The 24054-nt window shown below is 39.9% G+C and overlaps 1 protein-coding gene across 7 annotated transcripts in view; it reads right to left on the bottom strand.

Moving 5' to 3' along the window:
• The window catches only part of runx1t1 (RUNX1 partner transcriptional co-repressor 1), a 105787-nt gene that overhangs the window by 35134 nt on the left and 46599 nt on the right, over positions 1–24054 (bottom strand). For all 7 annotated transcript variants that reach the window (XM_072570256.1, XM_072570258.1, XM_072570251.1 and 4 more), the window contains exons 4-7: positions 18310–18399; positions 2971–3152; positions 2097–2347; positions 1642–1727 (exon numbers count right to left, since the gene is read on the bottom strand). In XM_072570256.1, coding sequence (XP_072426357.1) covers positions 1642–1727; positions 2097–2347; positions 2971–3152; positions 18310–18399 — 609 coding nt within the window. The remainder of the gene's footprint in view (positions 1–1641; positions 1728–2096; positions 2348–2970; positions 3153–18309; positions 18400–24054) is intronic.

Here is a 24054-nt window from a genome sequence, read left to right as displayed (position 1 = left end):
TAAACAACAGAAGTAATACAAGCAAATATCTCTGGCTGAGGGGGCAACATACAAAAAGACAAGGCAAGGCAACGTGAGGCAGGGATGCTGTGAGCATCCAGGTAGATTCAGAATGGGTGAGTCCTACAACAGCAAGTGAAGAGCCCTGGGGTACAGCTTGGTCCAGTTTTTCAACTGGGTACTTATCCCATGGTGCACAGCATCGCAATGATTGTTCCCGGTGTAGCCTGAGGTGTAGCATCAATGTGCAGAGGCGTCCCATCAGTAGATGGGCCATCAAATCCAGTTCCAATGCCTGTGTGTGATGCTGTTGGTGCACAGTGTCCAACATGGAGGCCCTCACAGCACGCAATAAGCTGAATTCACCAGGTACTCACACTGATTTTCAAATCCAATTTTCTCAATGGCTGGCTTGTTTGGCAGCTTTGGTAAAATAGGCTGCTGCATATTAATGAGGCAAGATGAGCTGTTAACAAGGCACTCAACAAACAATATTCCTCCATAATTGACAACTCTGTTGCCTAGTGAACAATTCTCTAGCTGCCTGTCAAAAGCATAAAAGATGGAGCGAGATGCACCCAACCTTGAGAAAGGTCTCGGTGGATTGCTGGTTGATTCTATCGCAAATTTCACCATTGCCCATATTGTTCAGACCCCTATAAAGGTTCCATTCCTTTGTGTCCGATCTTAAGTATTTTTAGGAGAGAAACCAACTGAAGGGAAAGCACCTAGTGATAGCACAGACACTGCCAGAAATCAAAAATGTGGTGCTGGAAAAGCACTGCAGGAGAGGCAGCATCAGAGGAGCAGGGAAATTGACGTTTCGGGCATAAGCTCTTCATCAGGGGCTAACGATTCCTGTTGAAGGGCTTATGCCCGAAACGTAGATTCTCCTGCTCCTCGGATGCTGCCTGACTTGCTGTGCTTTTCCAGCACTACACTCTCGACACTGACCTCCAGCATCTGCAGACCTCACTTTCTCCTAGACACTGCCAGAAGGTAAATATGATGTAGAGGAGCTGGTGTTGGACAGGGGTGGACAAAGTTAAAAATCACACAACATCAGGTTATAGTCCAATAGGTTTATTTGGAAGCACTAGCCTTCGGAGCGCTGCTACTTCATCAGGCAGCTGTGGAACTGGACCATAAGACAGGAAAACAGTTGCAGTTATATCAGCCTGAGGTAGAACCCTTGGTGTGACAATAGTGGTTAATCTTCGCTGGGGTTTTGATATCTCTAAGGATATTGCCGATTGTAATGAAACATTTCTGATCTCCTCCTCTAGTGGAATGTAGTTTTATATTTTCTTGTTTAATTGAAGCTTTAGGCTTGGATTAGGAGTGCTAACTGTGTTCACTAACTGACCTCCAAAGGGACGAAAGGGGGTTAGGGGCCATCAAGCCAGGTTTCATTCTGGGATCTGACTTATCCAGTATTAACAACAGCTGGGATCATAATACCACCATGTTAGTATTTGCACAGGACCCAAATTTCTGTACTTTAACGCATACACAGCACTGAATTATATGCATCATTCAGACTTTACAGAACAAACACACAAGGTACCTGTTAGAGTAAATATAAAATTGCAGTTGTTTCCCTTCAGGTTAGCTTTCCAATAAAGTGATTTATTTTCTTACATGATCAAGGTGCTTCCATTCCTCTGCCCATTCCCTATCCGTTAGTCTATGATCAATCACTTCTTCTTGACGGGTGCCATGCATCCCTGCCAACAGTGGAAAATAATTTCAGACTTCCAAAGCTATTCTTCTGAAAAACATGCCTTTTTTTTATGTTATCCATCAAGTAACTCATAACCTCCCTGCAATTCTCATCACTAACATAAAAGTGACACATCCATCCTTCAGCATGCACACTGGTTTACCACAAATATCTATAGGCAAGCTTTGGCCCATTGCACTTGCAATGTTCACTAGTCATAATAAACATATATCATCTCAACACAATGCATCTTTTTGGATATCTGGTACATTATAGTGCCTTTGGCAGTTCATTCGATAATAAATCAAGGAAATGCAATGGTTATTTCATAGGTTTTTGAACGGTTTGACAGAAATCCGCTACTGATACTCACCGAGAGGTCTGTTCCTGTCCCTGAGGTCTCTGTGGTTGGGATGTCTGTATGAATCCCTGTAGTGGTGAGCCATGGCCATATCATCCAGACGGTAGTGCTGAGGTGGGGGTGGTGTTGGGTGAGGCAGGCCGTTGGGCTGGTAAGATAACCCATTATTTGGACTAAACCGTTGGTTGGGGCTTATAGTGCAGGGCCGCTTGCTAGGATGCTCTGAGTGCAAAGGCTCACGATCGTAGCCATTCTCTTTGGTTCTGCAAAGTTGTCAAAATGGTCAAACATAAACGCATAAGAAAAGTCTAGCTACTATAATGTGCTATAACCTGACAAAGCACTCTTATTAGAATGAAACTCTTAATTACAGCATTACTAAATTCTATTCAAAGTAGATCTGCTATTTACTTTGACGTACAAAAAAGAATCAGACTTTGCTAGGTACAATGACCGTGGCATCCCTGTGATAATAGAGAAACAAAATGATGTTTTTAACGAGCTGCTTTAATAGACTCAACCTCACTGCAACCACCCATCCATAACGGACCATATGCAGGAAGGAAAGCAGCAAAACTGTCAGCTGTTTTCCTTAAACCAGCATTTTCCAAGTTGCTCATTTCTTATCATCATAAAAAGATCAGAGACAGGATTAAGTACAGTGCCACGGGTACATTAATTAACTCAAAGTAGTAAGAAAGAACACTTCCTGAACCCAAAATTCCACAGTTGAAAGCAAGATGTTGCAATTTAAGAAAGAGAAAAAAAAGCACAAGTCAGCATTCACCCACATGCTTTCTTTTTTGCCCCAATGATGCATCTGCACAGACAAATTTCAGCTTGAAAAGAAACCATTCTGTTGATAAATTGCTGCCATTTGTCTCACCTGTCTGGAGTTCGCCTTTTCCCATTTTCATTAACATCAAGCAGCAGCTCGGAGGAGTCTACGGGTGAGGTGGTGCTGGCATCCAGCAGCAGCTGCTCATGCTGTGCGAGGTACTGTGCTGGGTTCTGCTTGGCCAAGCGTGCGCAGTGAAGTAGCTCCCTCTGCAGCAGGGGCAGGTTGGCCTGCGAGAAAAATGACACAAAAAACAATATCACGGTCAGCGCTGCCACATGGGAGAACTGCGAGGCCCCCAGCTGACCTTAAAGTTGAATGAATAAGCAAATAACTAAAGTAGCCTGACAACGCAATGACTTATTTGGTACCCTTGGAAGCTGTGTTTTCGCCCAGGGTTCTTCTCAGCTCTGGGATGCTCGTCAGTATGAATTGCTGTAGCATCATGCTGTAAGGCATGTGTTCCATTTGGCTGTAATCCCACACTGGAGTTCTACATACATATAAATTATAAAAAAAATGGCAGGGTCATTCCTGGAATAAAATGCAGCATGGAAGCAATTGTCAAACTAGATCTGGAACAGCCAAATTGGTTGTCAGAGTGATGGCGCTCCTAAGAGGTTGCAAGCACTGCTTGGACTAGCAGAACAGGGATAAGGTAAGGCAATATTTTAATGTTGGTCAATGTAAGCACTCTAAGTACAAGTTTAATTGAGACACATAAAAATCAAAGATTTACAACACAAAAGGAAGATGGCATAATCCTTGGTAGTTTGGAAAAAAGTAAAGGTTTCACACATGTACATACATACCCATTGTAAATACATATACAACAAATAATATGGGAATGTGGAACTGCCCTACTGGCAATGACCAAGGCACGGATTGAAACAAGAATCAAGTCAGTCAGTCATGGCAGTCTGGGTAACCATACAGATTTCTCAAAACCAATAATTACCCTTAGGTCCCAGATTACCATTATTCTGAAAAGCTAGTCCTGCAGCATACAGCCAAGGTTGCATTCAGTCAATTCTAACAGTTAACATTACACACTCCTCAGAAAACGTAGGCACATAATATTGGATTTGAATTCCACCACAGCCTCTGGTCAGCAGACCTCACCCTTAAGCATGAAAGAACCATAGACACAACAGTTCAAAAGCATGGAGATGTCAGACTAACATCTTCTATAGGTGGAGTCATGCCTGATACACATTTATTAAAAGGTGGTCACTGCAGCTCTCAAATATAACTCAGGAGAGCATCCCTAATTTTGACAAATTTGCATTGAACTTAGTGGTGTCGTTGCACTATTGCTTGTGGAAAGCAACATTAGTTAGCATTGCCGAGCAACTGTGTGCCACTAATTACCTCTTATCGACAATAATACCATCATTGCCAACTTGATCACAAGGCCTGAACAATCCCCAACCACCGCCACTTTCCTCCACATGGCTGAACTTGTTCAGTGAGAGAACAACTTCTCCTTTAACTCATCTCACTTCTGCCAAATCAAGGCATGGTTATGGGGACCCGCATGGTTCCAGTTATGGCTGCCTCTTTACGAGTATGTGGAACAAGCCTTGTTCCAATCCTACTCTGTCCCACTCCCACAACTCTTCAGCACATCAATGACTGCTTGGGTGCTACTTCATGCTCCTGCCAGGACCTTGAAAGATTTGTTCATTTTGCCTCCAATTTCCATCTCTATAACTTCCACATTGTCCATTTACGACACTTCCCTTCCTTGACCTCTCCGTCTCCATTTCGGGGATTAAACTGTCCACTGCTATTCACTACAAAGCCACTGACTCCCATTGCTACCTTCATGACAACTCATCACACCCCACGTCCTGCAAGGATTCAATCCCATTCTCCCTGTTCCTTCACCTACGTCATATCTAGTCTGATGATGCCACCTTCCAGAACAGTGCTGCTGACGTGGCTTACCTCTTCCATGACCGTGATTTCCCACTGCGATAGGGTCCTCAACTGAACCTGATCTATCGCCTGTGCCTCTGTTCTTGTCCCTTCTCATCAATCACAACGCGTGATCGGGTCCTCCTTGCCCTCACTTTTCACCCCACCAGCCTCTGCATTCAAAAGGATCATTCTCCATCATTTCAGACAACTGTAGCAGAACGCCACCACCGAACACATCACCCCCTCACTTGCCTATCTGCATTTCACAGGGATCATTCCCTCTGGGACATACTAGTCCGTTCTTCAACCACTAACAGCAGCCTCCCTCCCCACCCCATGGCACCTTCCCATGTAACTGTAGAAGGTACAGCAGCTGCCCCATCACCACCTTCCTGCTCACTATCCAAGGGCCTAAACGGTCTTTCCAGGTGAAGCAGCACTTCACCTGTACCTCCTCCAATCTTGTGCATCAGACTGGGTGACTGCTTTGCAGAACATCTCCAGTTTGTGCACAAGCAAGACCCTGACCTTCCAGTAATCGATCACTTTAACACAGCGTCCTGCCCACATGTCTGTCCTCAGTATGCTGCAGTGCTCCAATGAATCACAACACAAAACTTGAAGAGTCAAAGAGATGTACAGCATGGAAACAGACCCTTCGGTCCAACTTGTCCATGCGAACCAGATATCATAAATTAATCTACTCCCATTTGCCAGCACATATCCCTCTAAATCCTTCCTATGCATATACCCATCCAGATGCCTTTTAAATGTTGGAATCGTACCAGCCTCCACCACTTTTTTTTTTAAAAAGGAACAGCACCACCTCATCTTCAAACTTGGCAATTTACAACTTTCCAGACTCAATATGGAGTTCAACACTTTCAAATTGTGAACCCATTCCTTCTTTTAGCCTTGCTTGTTACATTCTCTGTCATTATCTCTCCCCTCTCTCTACCCCAGTGGGATCACCTGTTTTTCCCAGTCCGGCAATTAGACGCACCATTGTTCTGCCATTCTCACATTCAGATCACTTCAGCTGAACTGTCCATATGCTTTCTCCCCCAGCACTCCAGCCACCTCCCTTTCTCACTAAAGCATAAAGTCTGGCCCCTCCACACTAGATTTCTTCTTCAGAGCTGAAATGAACACTCGAAACATTAGCTGGCTATCGCTCCACAGATGTTATGTGACCTGCTGTGATCTCCAGCATTTGTTGTTTTCAGTACAGATTCCAGCAACTGCAGTAATTTGCTCCTGCCCACCATAAACATCCTCTTGGCTCATCACTGACTTAATTGGATTGACCAATCAAAGCAATAGCTTCTCTAAAAAGGGATAATAGAGGTTGGATGTTTACTGGTAGGTCATCTTCTGCACCTCAAAGACTCAATTCAGGATTATGATGAAATTTCAAGTATTAGATGTAATACCTTTGCTTGCTATGAGCTGTCACAACAATATTTAAAAACTTCAATATCATTTGGGATAGAGTTAGCTCTTAATTAGCATCCTAGCCCATGGAGCTCAATGTCTGCCTCTCCACATTCAAGACACACTGTGGATGTCATATATACTCTTTACACAAGAACAATAACTCACTAACTTACTTCAGCAACACTAAGCAGCCTCATGAACTCTGCTGTCAAGTAGAGTGAGTATACTAATGCTAAAAATAATTAAACAATTCAAGCCTGGTACAATTCTGACTTGGACACTTATCACAATTTCTTCTTCACTGAAGGGTTAATACCTTGCAATTCTCCATTTAACACCACTGCACAAACACATCACTACAAGAACCGAAGTCACTCAGTGAAGAGACAGTGGAAAGACACGTATTACATTTAAGATTCCAAAAGATGGTTAACAAAATTTCCATACAAAAGACCATCACTCTTTCAGGGTAAAAATTTGAGAATAGATACAGATAAGAAATTTATCCCAGATTTGAAACACAATCTTTAGATATTTATTTGAGGAGTCAGGTCAGGGTGGAGAGATATAAATTAAATGGTGAGCACCAATGGGACCACTGTTTTAATTTAGATAATTGACTTGGATCTAGAAATTGATCAAACACGTGGATAATATGTAAGAATAGAAGGAACAGAGGTGGCTTAAAAATTGTAAAGAGCATTTAACAAAATTTGTAGTAAGTTGTAAATGATAAGAAATCAGTCGAACAATCACAAACAAATTTGAATGCAGACAAATGAAAAATACTGAAGACAAAGGAAAATTTGCAATATGCATTCTCCACAGATTTGGATGAAATTTTCCAGGATGAAGTTAAAATACAGTTTTTCAAGGATGAGATGTTTATCAGATTAAACCAGAGCAAAGTCATTGTAATGTCAAACTGAGCTAAAGCAGTAAATTATAGATCAACCGAAGTTATTTGGAAACAGTGTGGTCCTCTAGTTAGATTACATCAATTCTGATCACTGAGCCATGAGCTTCAGAAGGTAAAGAGTTACTTGACCAACCTCTATGTGTCAAAAGGCTGAGTTATGAAAAGAGCTTTGAGAGACTTAAGCTTTTCACCCTTGATGGTACTGTCTGAACCGGATTTCATAGATGATTGTGCAGCATAGAGAAAGGCAAGTCCAGAACAACTCCAAAATCAATTGCTGAGCAGAGGAAACTTCATCGAATGATCAGGAAGATACAGACCTAATCCTAGTCAGAAAGGAATGGACATGCAACGAAGACAGAGCTGCTAGATAATTAAAGTAATAATTAAACACCGCAAAGAGGGAGAAGGTAGATCTTCCTTGTAGATGAAATAAAGTTGACTGAACAAGAGCTTTTCTAAACAGTGACTAATTTTGGATTGACTGGAGCCCTTGGACTGCAGAGTACCACTAGCTTGGGGGTGAGGAAAACCATTACAACGTAAGACCCCAGATGGAAGTATGGAATTGAGATAGTCTGCAAAGATCAAGGGTCAAGAGTTTCCATCATGCCCTGTCTAGGGAATGCTCATTAGGCAATTATACTCCAGCAAGCAACAATATTTTCAGGAGATGTGGAGAAAGAAAGGAAGAGAACGTCCAACTAACAGAAAACAAGAAAAAAAGCTCAGGCTATAGGAGTGCCACAAGATCAATAGGGAAGTAATTGCATAATTCTAAAATGAATATTAATGATATCAGTTTGCCACAATAACATCTTTCAACAAGAAAAACAGATTCTTGCTGTTCCAAAAACATTTGCAATGTTCATAAATCTTTGACAACTAGTAACACTTCTGAAAGGCCAAGCCATTCCAAATTAATAAAAGGAATGGTCTGTGCATTAAATCTCTTAAATATTTTATAAACAAATGTGTACCAAGTCAATGACAAACATAATTATGCATTGCCAGAACTCCAATAAGTATTGGCTGCTGAAATTCTTTTGTCTCTCAGTTACTTCTAGACCTCACCTTCACAATGCATCCTGCTGGCCTCTTGCATTCTCCCCTCTGAAAACTAAGGTCATCAAAAGCTCTGCTGTCCATTTCTTAACTTGCATGATATTTTTAAAATTATGGAATGTGGACATTGCTGGCTATGCAAGCTTTTGTTTATCCCCCCTCCTTGCCTCGGAGTAGCTGCTGGTGATTAGTCTTCATGAATTATTGCAGAGCTCGAGTTGTAGGAACACCAACAGTGCTATTAAGAAGGGAGCTCCAGGGGTTTGTCCTTGTGACAGAGACGAAATGGTTACATAGTTCCAAGTTAGGAAGGTTGATGTCTTGGAGGGGCACTTGCAGGGGATGGTGATCCATGTATCTGCTCACCTTGTCCTTCCACACGACAGAGATCACAGGTTTGGAAGATACCATCAAAAGAGACTGAGTGAGTTACTGAAGTGCATACAGTCGATGGTACACCCTGTTGCCACTGTGTGCCACTGATGAAGGAAGTGAATAAAAGGTGGATAGAGTGCTAATCAAGTGGACTGCTTTATCATGAATGGTGTAAAGCTTGTTCAGTACTGTTGGAACTTCAATCATCCAAGCAAGTTGAGAGCTTTCCATCAGACTGCTGACTTTTAAAAGATGGACCGGCATTGGGGGAGACAAGAGGTGGGTTACTCACCACCAAATTCCTGGTCTGACCCATTTTTGTAGCCACATTATTTATAGGACTAGTTCAGTTCAGTTTCTGGTCAATGGTAACCACCAGAAAGTTTGTAGTAGGGAAGTCAACAGTTACAATGCTGTTGAACATCAAGGGGCAATAGTTAGATTCCTTTTCATTGAAGATGGTCTCTGGTAGCACTTGTGTGGTGTGAATGTTGCCTATCATCCTTGCCCTCAAATAAAGATCTTTTTGACTTTTTTATACAGATGTAAAATAGCCTATAAAAATGTTAAACCAGCATCTCTGAAGAGATTTGCTGACTATCATCTTATTTTTTTTTGTGGCACCTTGCTGAATCAACTTCAGCACTTCCTAACCAGCAACAGTGACGAGATATCAAAACCACTTTGTGTTGTCCTAAGTTACAAAGGATGCTATATATATTCAGAGGAATATAGAACTAAATTAAACTAGTTAGCCCTTTGAGCCTGCTTTGCTGTTGAATTTGATCATGTCAAGTATAAGACATCAATCAGTGTACGTTTCTTTGCCTCATATTGCTTAATATTGTTGGTTAACAAAATCTATCAATCTGGATTCTAAATTTCATAATTGATGTAGGATTCATTGGTATTTAAGGGGCAGAGTTTCAATTTTACCACTCTTTGCATGCAGTTTTTTTCCCAAATTTACTCTGAGGATAACTGGTTCCACTTTTATTAATTTTTTCCCACCTACAGCTAGAGGTTCCAAATCAATAAAAATAGTTCCTTTCTTACCAACGCTGTTCGCTCCCCTCAATTCCTTATAAGAATGAAATGAATCCTTTACCTTCTAAATTCCAAGGCATACAACTCTACTTGGTGCAATCTCTTCTCATAATTGAATCCTTGAACTCCAAGTATTATTTTGCTTGATCTACAATGCATTTGATCAGAGGCCAATTCAGCTTTCCCAGGTCTGGTTCTGTGAGCACTCGTGTGGTGTGAATGTTACTGAGAATGTTACTTCTGTTCACCTATCACACTTGCCCTCAAAATAAAGATCTTTTCTACTCTCTATCATTGTAAAGTAACCTGTGGAATATTTCCCAAATGGCCTAGCCACAGAAGTGCCCACAGTTTTTCAGATGTGGTTGAAAGGGTTTTATACAGCTGAATCATTAGTTCTATCCCTTGTATTGTAGTCCCAGAGCTATGTAAAGGTCATGGTAATGCATGATATGTATCCAAATTATCTCATGAGGTTTAGGATTGCAGTGGAAAAGAACAAAGGACAGCCCAGAGCAAGAAGAATTAACTGGGAGCAAGCTGACTGCAATGGACCGCACCAGAACTGGGCTGCATTGATTGGAACCAAAGCATGGGGGGAGCTGCAGCTGAACAATGAGCTGGGCACAGTTGGGGCTTATTCCGAAAGGGAAAAGGTAGGGCAAACAAATTCAGAGCTCCTTGGAGAAAAAAAAAGGGGGGAGAGAGAGAGAGAGAGAGAGAGAGAGAGAGAGAGAGAGAGAGAGGGGGGAGGGAGGGAGGGAGGGAGAGAGAGAGACTAAGATAAAAAAGAAAAACTGTACTTTCAACAGATACCAGGCAGAAAATACAATGGAAAGCCAAGCGGAATACAGAAGATTCAGAAGGAAGGTGAAGATGAAATTAAAGTAGCAAACAGGGATTATGAAAAAAGGACTAGCAACTAATATATCCAGGCCATGGAGACAAAGGAGGCAATTCAGCGTCACCAGAAATATTTAATATTGATAAGGAGATACTTAAAGTTTATAAGATGCATTCAAGGAAGCTAAAGGCACTGAGTGGAAGGTGCAGAGTAACTGGTGATAATCTCTCAATCTAGATTTCAAGGAGGTGAGAGAGGACTGGGGAATTGTAAATCTAACATCCTTGTTCAAAAAGGTCATGGGGCTAAGCCCAGCAATTACAGCCCAGTCAGTTTAACTTCAGTCTTAGAGTCACAGATGTACAACACGGAAACAGACCCTTCAGTCCAACGCATCCATGCCAACCAGATAACCCAAACTAATCTAGTCCCACTTGCCAGTACCCGGCCCACAGCCCTCCAAACGCTTCCTATTCATACGCCCATCCAGACGCCTTTTAAATGCTGCAATTGTACTGGCCTCACCATTTCCTCTGGCAGCTCTTTCCATACACACACCACCCTCTGTGTGAAAAAGTTGCACCTTAGGTCTCTTTTATATCTTTCCCCTCTCACCTTAAACCTAAGCTCTCTAATTCTGGACTCCCCCATCCCAGGGAAAAGACCTTGTCTATTTATTCTATTCATGCCCTTCATGATTTTATAAACCTCTATAAAGGTCACCCCTCAGCCTCTGATGCTCCAAGGAAAACAGCCCCAGCTTATTCAACCTCTCCCTATAGCTCAAATCCTCCAACCCTAGTAAAATGCTTGTAAGTCTTTTCTGAACCCTTTCAAGTTTCACAACATCCTTCCAACAGAAAGACCATAATTGCACGCAATAGTCCAAAAGTGGCCTAATCAACGTCCTGTACAGCTGCATTGTGACCTCCCAACTTCTATACTCAATGCCCTGACCAATAAAGGAAAACATACCAACGGCTTCTTCAATATCCCATCTACCTGCGACTCTACTTTCAAGGAACTGTGAACCTGCACTCCAAGGTCTCATTGTTCAGCAACACTCCCTAGGACCTTAAGTGTACAAGTCCTGCTAAGATTGGTTTTCCCAAAATGCAACACTTCACAATTATCTAAATTTTACTCCATTTGCCACTCCTCAGCTCATTGGCTCATCTGATTAAGATCCCGTTGTAATCAGAGGGAACCTCCTTCGCTGTCTACTACCCCTCCAATTTTGGTGTCAGCTGTAAACTTACTAACTATACCTTCTATGTTTGCATCCAAATCATTTATATAAAATGATGAAAAGTAGTGGACCTTGCACCAATCCTTGTGGCACATCACAGGTCACAGGCCTCCAGTCTGAAAAACAACCCTCCGCCATCACCCTCTGTCCTCTATCTTCAAGCCAGTTTTGTATCCAAACAGCTAGTTCTGGGTAAACCAAGACGGAGGACAGGAAAAACTTCTGGCTATAAAAGGCTGCAACTTTTGTCAGGTGTTTAGGTCTTGAGGAAGACACTAGAAACAATATTAGCGATACAATTAGTAGTGATGTGGAAAAATGTGGGTTAAATAGGATCAGCCCTGAAAGTTTTTAGGACAGTTGCATAAAGTGGTTAAGAAGGCATACTAGCTGAGGTAAGATCAGGGAGGTAATGTTGGAACTGCATGAAATGTCGATTCGACGACAGCTAGAGTATTGTGTGAAGTTTTGGAAACCACATTACAGAAGTTATGCAATAGCACTAGAGAAGGAAGGTGCAGAAGAGTCTTGTTTAGATATGGCTGAGCTGCAGAGTTTCAATTATGAAGACAGAGAGGACTTATGGAGGCTATTTTCGTTGAGCAGAGGAGATTGAGAGGGTAAGTGATTGAGATATATAAAATTATGAAGGACGTAGCATGGCAGAGAGGAAGAAAACTTTCCCCTTGATAGGGGTACCAATGTCTAGGAGGCATAGATTTAAGCTAAGGTCAGAAGGTTGGTGGGGGGGGGGGGGGGTGGAATGCAAGAAAATAAACTTTTCACCAAGACTGTGGTGGGAATCAGGATCTAACTGCCTGTAAGAGTAGTCTAAGCAGAAACCTTCTTAACATTTAAGATATATTTAGACATACGCATATGATGCCAAGGCATACAAGGTTATGGGCCAAGTGCTGGACCTTGGTACACAAGGGACAATTTCAAACGTTTATGAATGACAAAATTTGGGAGAATTGTAAACTGTGATTAGAATAATGTAGAACTTCAAAAGGACATTAACAAATTGGGAAGTGCTCAGACAGGTGGAAGATGAATAGAATAGAAGTTTATAAAATCATGAGGGGCAATGATAGGATAAATAGAAAAAGTCATTTCCCTGGGGTGGGGGGGTCCAGAACTAGAGGGCATTGGTTTAGGGTGAGAGGGGAGAGGGGAAAGATATAAAAGAAACCTAAGGGGCAACTTTTTCACGCAGAGGGTGGTACGTGTATGGATTGAGCTGCCAGAGGAAGTGGTGGAGGCTGGTACAATTGCAACATTTAAAAAGGCATTTGGATGGGTATATGAATAGGAAGGGTTTGGAGGGATATGGGCCGGGTGCTGGCAGGTGGGACTAGATTGGGTTGGGATATCTGGTGAGCATGGACGAGTTGGACCAAAGGGTGTGTTTCCGTGCTGTACATCTCTCTGACTTGAAGTGTAAGGTGTACATTTTAGCAGAAGAGATAGTGGGCGGCACGGTGGCACAGTGGTTAGCACTGCTGCCTCACAGCGCCTGAGACCCGGGTTCAATTCCCACCTCAGGCGACTGACTGTGTGGAGTTTGCACGTTCTCCCAGTGTCTGCCCGTTTCCTCCCACAATCCAAAGATGTGCAGGCCAGGTGAATTGGCCATGCTAAATTGCCCATAGTGTTAGGTAAGGGGTAAATGTAAATGTAAATGTAGATGTAGGGGTATGGGTTACGCTTCGGCGGGGTGGTGTGGACTTGTTGGGCCGAAGGGCCTGTTTCCACACTGTAAGTAATCTAAAATCTAATCTAGTACAAAACAATGACGAAAAGTAGTGAATCTTAGTTCTGTACGTATGCAATGTCACTGAAGATGGCAGGTTAAATAGAGCACTAATGATATTAACTATTGATTATTGATAGTGGAAGAGTATACAACAAAAAGCAGATAATGCTGCAAATGGTTCCAGGGATGGAAAACAGTGATGAAGATAGATTATTGAAGTTGGGATTATTTTCCTTGGAGAAAAGAAGGCTCAGAGGAGATTTGAAAGAAGTTTTCAAAAATCATAATGTGCTGGATGGAATAGATTGGGAGAAACTGTTCCATTTCACAAAACAATCAAGAACAAAAAGGGTACAGATAGAAGATAATTAGCAAAAAAAAAAGTGTCAGATGAGAAAACAAAACTTTTGCATGTAGCAAGTAGTTGGGAAAGGAATGCACTGTCTGAAAGTATGATGGAGGCAGATTCAATTGAGGCAAGACAGCATTTGATAATTGTTTAAATAGAAGCAATAGCCAGCATTATAGAGAAAAGCAGAAGAATGGCACCGAGTCATAGTAGTTATTTAGAGAGCCAGTGCAGATACAAATCGGCCAAATGGCCTCACCATAACAATTTTGTGTACCTATTGCTTCTAGCTTCTCACCAATTCAGTAGTCCATTCTATAACTTTTTACATCCGAAAAGGGTTATCTCACATTTTCCTATATTGAAATTTTCCAATATTGAAATTTTCCACAATTTTCCCAGTTATTTATGCTCTCAGTTTCCCTGTAATCCTATATATCCATCTGCAATGCTGGCAATCTTTATGTGTGATTTGTTATCCCATCATCTAGATCATTAAGAAATAAAGTCAATCGCTGAAGTTCTAATCCAGATTTCTGCGAAAGGGCACTAGTTGTTTCTTGCTAATTACACCATTTAGGCATTATCCCCACCTCTGTCTCATGCTGTTCATCTAGATAAATAATTTGCCTTCAATTCTATGAGATTCAACATTAGCAAAACTCTCTTAAGAGGGACTTCAGCTTATGCCTTCTACACAGCTAAACATCTAACATTACTTCAGTCACCTCTCCCAAAAACACAGATTCAATAGGATTGACCTATCATTTACAAATGGATACTGGCTCTCCCTAACCTGCTGAAAGTTTTCAAGATATTCAGTCACCATATTAATAATTATAGACCAGTAATTTTCCAACAACAAATAGAACATTAATTGATCAATAACTCTCCAATTCCCCTCGCACCTTTCTTAAATTGTGGAGTAGGCTGTGCAATTTTCCAATGTAAAAAGGTCTGATTCCCAAATAGAGAGAATTTGGAAAATTATAGTTAAGGAATCTATAATGCTCTCACCCACTTCGTTTAAAAGCCGTGGGATGGAAAACATCTGGTGACGGAGATTTGCCATTCTTTGGTCCATTATTTCCTTAATTATTGTTATTTGGCTTTTGTTAATTTAAGTGAGACCCTGATGCTGATTCAATGTTGATATCCTTTGATGCCCAGCATGCTGATCTCTTCCAGTACACAGTGAACACTGATGCAAAATACCCATTCAAAATGCCCAGTTTCCTTTTTTCAGTGATGTTATCACCATTTTAAGGAACCTATGATGCTCCTGATTATGCTTATCAAATATAACTGTAAAAAGTAGATTCTTTCCACCATATTCTTTTATACTCCATTTTGAACCTTTTGCTATTATTGTTATATTTGCCATTCACATGGAGCGGATGCTTTCTTTTGATTTTTTTTTTGCTTTTTCTTTTCATTTTATGTTGTCTTTTAGCTCTTTAGTTATCCATGACACCTCTTCTAGATAGAGTTTTTATTGCTTTTGGAATATAAAAAAACTGCTTCTGTATTATATTGACATTTTTTGTGACATCACTAATTGGCCTTCTCCCATGCTTTCCGTGGACAATCTCTATCTTGCTCCAAAGTCAGCCATACCCAAATCTAGAATCTTGGCAGCAGTTTCAAGTTTGTCCCCTTCAAACACTGCATTGCTCTCAATAATGTTATAACTGCTATTTGTGTTAAGTTGCTAAGTAACTATTCATTAACCTGTTACATGGCAAGTCCTCATTGTTGCAGGAAATGCTGCTGCAGAAATCTGCAGTGGACACTCAAATATCCACTACCTTTCTAACACATGCTGGCTTGTTTATCCTAATCCATTTTAAACTTAAGACCCCACTGTGTCTACCATATGCTTGTTCAACCTCTACATTTATACAATCTACCACAATGCTCCTCAAACAGTTTCTCCATTTAGATGCTTGAACATTGCCCTGAAGTACCAGTGAGAACTGACAGCATGAGGGCCTGTTACAGAAGGAGCACATTGATTATTATTTGATATGAACTGCACCATAGCCGTTACTGTCTCAGATCTTGTGATTCCAAAATTTTGGCTCACAAACTCATTGAATCCCAAATCTGAGAAATCCTGATCTGCCAGATCACAATTGCTGTCAGGGACTCTTTACACAATTCCGCGAAGTCTTTGATCGGTTCCTATTTCATTACTTGGTCCATAAAACCTCCACTGTCTGGTAATGTCCTAGGATATCTGACCCAACTGTCAATGTGATTTCAACCTTAATACCCAAGGATGTTCCTCCCCTGCAGCTATGTACTACATCTTACCTGGTTACCTTAAAATTCTTGTATACTTCAGCTCTGGGTCCAACTGCCTAATAGCCAGTTTTCGGTTATGGCTATGACATTATACCTGCCAAGCTGGGTTTCTGCCTTTAATAATTTGGCTCTTATACTCAATGAATGCGTTTAACAAACGCTTACTGAGGTCACATACCCTAACCTGTACCTCTGCTCTAAACTTTTACTCACACATTTCTTGTTTCTCATGAGGATGGACAAACAAGATCTAGTACAAAACATATTGCAAGCATCATTACTGGGGAAGTGGAGTTAATTGAGGGTATCGTTCAAATCTTGTGGTAATGGAAAAAGAGTTGGATGGCTGTGTGCAATTGAGCAAATGCAGGCAGTATTACTGAAGTTTGGGATTGAAACCAATGTTGGATCAAATAGGACTGTGCACACTCTGGTTTCAATTAATTGGGTTAGTTTCAGGAACATATGAAATCTGCAGGTGCTCCACAGGAAATAAAGAATGGATTCCCATACTGTACATCTAAACCTTTACTCTAACTTATAAACAGAAATTTTGCAGCCTTTACACAAATGCATGCATTGGTATTCTAAACGTTACTTAGAAGAAAATACTGTATACATTCAATCAATCTTGTTAAATCAAAACGTCAACATCTGCCTTGAATGAATTCTGTGAATCGGATACGTTTATCGGACACACTAATTTAAGTTCACAGTTAAAATGATTTTTGCAGCTGATTTTTTGAAAAATGAAATCACCACAGAATTTCAGTACCTAAAAAAGGGTTAATTGCATTTAAATGCTACACCAAACTTAAAAAAAAGTGACAACAGAAAGCAGTGGGGGAGGGTTGAATCTGAGAACGAGAGAAAGTAATTATAATGGTGTCTAATATCTTTCCTGTAAATGATTCTCCATAACATGAAATAGAATCGAAAGTCTGTGGCTTACATTAGCCTAATGAAAACAAGACTTTAATGCATATTGTTACAGCTGGGATTGAATGCAGTTATTAAGGTCCGCGTTCCCACAACCATATGGTTTTTGTCATTAATGTCTCCTTTGAGGAAAGGCACTAAAATTAGAAAAAAAGTTGCATCTTTGATTCCAGTGATCCCCATGAAATGATATGGTAACCATATGGCGTACAGCAGTGAGGGAAGATTCTGGAAGTGTCCTTGTATGCTTTCTTGGCTTTTTTCACCGCCAACCTGACCCTAAAGGGAGCTGTTTCCACGATGAAAAAAGTCAGTAATATTCACAGAGGAAATGGCATTTGCATGATGCAATTCAAACACAGTACTTATAAGTTGCTTGGCCAAAAACACGCAACAATTATGGGTTTTTCATTTTAAAAAATTTAAAATACCCTTAAGCTTTCAAAAAGATGTTCAGGTTTTAAAATGTTTGACTGCAGCACAAGTAAATCCCAATTGGTCCATTTGGTCCATGTGCCAGTTCTTAGAAAGAAGTGCCAGTTTACTAAGAAACTATGCACATATGAAATCATACTTCCACAAAGTCAGACTTGATGATTGAAGACATTTGAAAAGTAGTAGTTTACTTTATTATTTACAATTTGACAATGATTTATTGTTAAGTGCCTGCTTAGTCTTGTGGTTAGCTGTAGATGCTCTCCAGCTGATACTTTTGAGTTTTAATGACAACAACTATGCACATCCATCTCCTGAGGTTATAATTCCAGGCAAAAGTAAGGGAAACATTCCAATTCCAGTAGTATTTTAAAGGATAAGGTGAGAATAGTACAGGAATCCTTGGTAATATTCAGACAGTTGAATGAAATTATTGCACAGTTTCAGAAACAGTGTCAGGATTTAAGCTACAGATTTTGGTACATATTTTGGACTGTTGGAATAAACTGGATACCTCCAACATTTTCCTTTATTAGACACTACTTTCAGTTTTACAAATCAAATCCTTCTCCTTGTTTTAAAGGGTGCTTCAATGCTATAAGTGCTGTGGGACACTAACTTGATGAAGTATTGTAATGTTTCATTCGTAGAACAGTTTAACCCGCAAGTCTCTGTAAAATTGGACAGCAAAAACAATAAATTCAAAAGGTTACAATTATAAAGTGGGAAATACTTCAAATACCTTTAGAAATGGTATAACAAAAGGTCGGAGAGGGAAATTCGTAGCTTCTTGAAGCTTGGAATGAAATTCTTCAATTGTCAAAGTAGAATTCTGCAAAATAATTAAATGAAAATAAAATGTTTTGTTTTATACCACACTGGCAGAAATGGCTAAACAAAACAAATTTCTGTACTCCATAACTAATGAATATTCAAATTTAATTAAAATTTTGAGTGAGGGCCTTTCAACACAAACTAAATCCAGTGCTATAAGTGGCTGTGGTCATTGAGACCATGCGTTCTTTGTACTCACGTTTTCACTTCTTTACTAGAAACTATGAACAAAAGCTTTCCTTATAATAAGTTCCATTGCTTAATGCAATATATACTGCCCGAGGTGACTCTAAAATACAGATGTACTTAAGCACTGAATTCACCACTACCTTCATTGCCTTCACAGCTTAACCCTTCGACTGCTGGTAATTTCCTACTTCTAAATATGCTTATTTGCTTTTGAAAAGGAAAACAACTATTTTTCACAAAGTGTATAGATCTTAAATTATGCTGCAGAGTGTTGGATGTGGACGTTTAACAAGTCAGTGAGAGATTTTTAACCCTATATTCCTTCTCTTCATAGTTTTAGCAAAGTCAACCTATTTATGTTAGTTCATTTGAGTAGTAATCTGTTAAAACAGTTAGTAGGAATTAAAAAAACAGTAGGTATGCATGATTACATATTGTATTGCAGCACCTGGTTGAATGTTTTACAAACAAAGCAGTTGAAATCATTTGAAACACAGACTTCGATTTAAAATAACTTATTTTTGAAGCTGATAATTAAATTTTCTGAGATAAATTAAAACTATTGATAGCTTCCAGGTAAGTATTGTTATGAATAGGTTTTCACACAGATTTTACTTGTACTTATTTCTAAATTTGAGCAGGCTACACAATTTCATTTCATTTTTTAAGATTTCCAATTGGAAATTAAACATATTTTCAGAATTAGTGGAAGCTCTATTGCTTTATATATTTCAGACTATAATGATATTTATATAAACTTGCACTAATTCTGTTACACACATTAGATTCCATTAACTTTCTGTTCTTGAGAGCCTTGCTGCTGAGAACATAACTATCCAGGTTAAAATACACTTACTTCAGACAAACATTCTGTTTTGCAACAACAAAAATCTTATGAAGACCAAAGATAGAAAGTAATGAGCTAAAAATGGTAATCTAAGAGACAATTGATTCCAATAGAGATCACACTCTAGATTAGAAGCATAACCTCTTATCATGCACAACATAACATTCTTTAAAGGCTAGACCATAGATTACTTCACATAACTTAGTTTAGAACCAAAAGCATCTTCCATGTCAAGAAAAAACATAACACATTTCTTTTCTCTTAAAATGATGAAGCCATTTGAAAGCCAAATATTTTTACTCTATTTATATTTCAGCCGCAGTGCCCAATGTTACTGTAGCGACAAATTGTTTTTGCTAAAATAACAAATATTCATTTAAACCAATACAGTGACCCAGCAATAAGAAACATAATGATGTTCATATCATAGTTATGCTTCCAGATAAGTTCTGGTTTCCTTGGAAACCAAGAAAAAGTACATGCGTACCTACTGCTAATAAGATGACAGACTGGAAGGAACGGCAGAGAATATTTCAAAGAGATCAATGGTGTTCCAATAGTTAAAGATATAGAGGAGGAAAAGTGTGTTTCTAATTACCCTGCCACCAACCCTTATAAAACTCCAGGGCCATCTTAGTACGAGCAATCTCACCACACATTTGTTTATTCAAGTTCCATAGCACAATTGCAGACATTACTATGCATGGAGAACATTCTTGCCAGATGGGAAAACTGGGCTCATTTAGCTATGCAATTAAGTTTGCAAAATATTCCCATTCCCAGAAAAACAACCCCTCCAATAGTTTGCATTTACATAGGCCATACTTTGTTCCATAAACATTTGGGACACCTCAGCAGATATATCAAGCAGCTCATTAGTAATACAAACATTACAATACATAGAGTAAATGGCAAGGAACAGTAATATTTACTGCACAGCTAAATGACATAAATTACATTGCCCATGAGCAATCATTTCATTGCACAGCGATCAAAGAAAGAAGTTCATGGGGGGTCAAAGCAGAATCCAAATGGCTGCAGTTTGTAGTAGTAAGGAATTACAAGGTTGAATGATGGGAAATGACACTGTCTGTTTAATCTCAACACCTAAAGAACATAACATCAATGAGTAAGGAAATCAAACTGAAACAGTTGACCCAGTTTTTGTTACAATGCAACATCCAGCACAATTACAGCTCATGTTTGACACTCCACTTGACCTCAGGTGTCACTGGATCACTATTGCAGCGTGGTGGCAAAGAAAAAGCAGTAAACCAAACTGCAAAACAAGTAGAGCAACAAAAAAACTATTTAAGTACTTGCAGAATACTGTGCCTTTAAAAAAAAATTAGCTCAGATCCACCTCTTGGCATTCTCATGCTTTTTGGAGGTTTGACCATTGAATATTGATGTTAATCCATTTTTCCTAGCTTCACATTTCCCTCTGCTTTTTGCTCTCGCTCATACAGATCGCTCTGTTTTAATGCACATTTATTTTACATGAATTTGCTATACCATAACTGACGAGTTGGGGACATTGCTTCTAAAGTATTGGTTAGAATGCCCCATTAGTTTAAATGGTGCTGTTATTGTGTGATTTCTTATACCACGGGATTACATGAGAACAGAACTACCGTGCTATAGCAGAACTGACTGTATTTTCCATTGTTTGGTCGAACCTCATCCAAATAGCTAATTCTTATGCAAAAACTAAAGAGAGGATTGTGAACACTAGCCAAGTTAGAGGCCCATTATAATGGGGCTCAATTATGTTCTCTCCTGTCATCCGTACGTATATACACTGAGCAGTGGCCAATGTGGAATAACTAATAGGAATAAAATAGCAAATTTTCCACTCCTTTATTGGAGGTCATCAATACCAAGTGTTATGCCTTCCTACTCCAGAAAGTCGCTTTTATTAGGTCAAGGATTAAACTAGCATCTTACTTGGTCTAGACATGGTTTAGTGCTGTACTCTTTCCACATACTGCACTTACAGCTTAAGTAGTGAAGCTTTGTACTATCTTTTTCTATACACCTACTTTTCAACTGAAGAATACATTTTTGTTCTCTTCTTTGATAAGGCAACAAGCTAGTGTCAAATCTTACTTGGCAAGCAAGAATCTTTACTTCTTGATAATCTAGTGTTGACTGTAGTTATATTCCTTTGCAGCTAACTTAAATCTTGAGACTTTGGATTAGTGGTGCTGGAAGAGCACAGCAGTTCAGGCAGCATCCGAGGAGCAGTAAAATCGACGTTTCGGGCAAAAGCCCTTCATCAGGGCTGATGAAGGGCTTTTGCCCGAAACCTTGATTTTACTGCTCCTCGGATGCTGCCTGAAGTGCTGTGCTCTTCCAGCACCACTAATCCAGAATCTGGTTTCTAGCATCTGCAGTCATTGTTTTTACCAAGTTAAATCTTGAGACAACCAGTCCTGAACACAGATCCATATAATTCAGAACTTTGAGATTCAACAAATATCCAGATCTTCTGGGTTCAGAAATCACTATTCTTGTGTCTCTTCCTTAACAAAGTCCAACATGTATATCCTTCTCCGATCACAAATGCTGTATTTTTAGTGAATAAAAATATTGTCAGGCATCTTCTTCCACTCCCAGCCCATAGCTTTGCTAGTAAATGGCAGGTTTGGGAAGGAACTGCTCAGATGAAACTCTGGGCAAATATTTCAGGGTAAAGCCTCAAGAGGGAGCAAGCTGACTATTCAGTGTGAGATAAACTGAAAGATACATCAACCCCAATTATTGGAGAATACTGAGAGATTGGAACTCAAATTGCTTGTTCTCTTCCTGTACCCCTTACAAAAAGGAAAGGCAAAAGAAAATATAACCTACAAAAGTTCTCAATTACAGTATAAAAGAGAAGAATTCAGATACAAAAACCTTTACTTCAGCTTTTCAGATACCGTTTAAATGCTGAAATGATCTTGGTTCTATTTCTGTACCATCCTTCTATACAAAGAAAGCAAACAAAAAATATTTATTAACATTAAACTAATAATTTAATGGATTCTCCAAGTATCAGCAGAGAATCTCTACAGTGTGAAAGCAGGCCATTTGGCCTATCAAGTCCACAGCGACCATCTGAAGAGCATCCCAACCAGACCCATCCCCCCTACCTTACCCCTGTAAACCTGCAGTTCCCATGGCTAATCTACCTAGCCTTCACATCAATGGGCAATTTAGCTTGGCCAACCCTCCTAAAATGGCCATGCAAACTGTACACAGACAATTACCTGAGGGTGGAGTTGAACCCAGGTCCCTGGCACTATGAGGCAGCAGTGCTAACCATTGATCCACCGTGCCACCCCAAATAACAAATATAGAAAGCTAAGATGAAAGGTGTGTAGAATCCATTGGCTTACATTTAAATCAGACCATGCTACATATGTCATTTAATGTGGCTTAGCACAGTCTGTTTTTTTCTCTATAGGCCACAGCTTCCCAAAGTGGATCCCAAGTGGGACTGCAAGCTAGAATTGAGGTTGTGTACTCCGAAGAGGCAGAAATAATGCCATGGAGTACTGAGAGTTATCACTGCACCCTCTGATCCCCCCAACTCTCACCAAGGAGTCATGACAATTCTTAAGCCTCAAAACTGGGGGCATAATGGGGAAAAATAGTTTGGGAAACATTGCTGCAGGGATTAACATAGCTCTAGATATCATCAGACTAACCTTCCTAGAATTCCCTCCCTGAGGCATTGGGGGTATACTTATAGCCCATGAATGGCATTGGCTCAAGGCAACAACTCATCAACACTTTCTCTAGAGACAGGCAATAAATGCTGCCCAGACAGTGACACCCACATCCCATGAGAGAATAGAAAATAACTCAGGTATGCCATGCCTATGAAGATGCAAATATACATTTGAGCCCAAGCGGACAACATAAGAAATAGGAGAAGTATGTAATTTGGCCCCTTCAATCACTCCATTATTTAATAAGATCACAGCTGATATGATTATGGCTTTAACTCCACTTTCTTGCTTGTAGGCATAATTTTCAACTCTGATTGATAACTAAAAATCCACTTTAGCCTTGTACCTCTCCACGAAGTACAGAATTCCAAAAGATGATTAATCCTTTGAGCAAAGAAATTCTTCCTAATCTACATCTTGATAGGAGATCCCTTCTTAATAAGCTGTGCCCTCCAGTCCCAGACTTCCAGACAAAAAGAGAATTATCCTCTCATCATGTACCACAGAATTTTAAATATTTCAGTAAGACCACATCTCAATCCTCTAAACTCCAATGAGTACAAGTCCAACCTATTCAACCAATCGTTTTACATGCCTCCATCACAGGAGTTAATCTATTGAACACTTTTTGAATGGCTCTCAATACCTCCTCTAGTATGGAGGTCAAACCTATGCTGGTCTCACCAATGTCCTGAGCTGGTGAATGACCTGTGCACTCACCTTGCATGGAATGCCAACACTGTATCTACTTGCTATATCTGCATTCTGAACACCCAGATCCTACTCTACTGCAGCATTATGCACTCGCTCTCCAATTAAGTAATGTTTTCCTTTTCTATTCTTTCCAATAAAGTGGGAAACCTAATTTTCCCCACATATACTCTATACAGTCAAACAA

The sequence above is a fragment of the Chiloscyllium punctatum genome, chromosome 5, assembly GCF_047496795.1.
Source record: "Chiloscyllium punctatum isolate Juve2018m chromosome 5, sChiPun1.3, whole genome shotgun sequence".
Taxonomy (NCBI): Eukaryota; Metazoa; Chordata; class Chondrichthyes; order Orectolobiformes; family Hemiscylliidae; genus Chiloscyllium; species Chiloscyllium punctatum.
The sequence above is the reverse complement of the archived record's forward strand: the minus strand, read 5'-3'. Positions and strand labels throughout refer to the sequence as shown.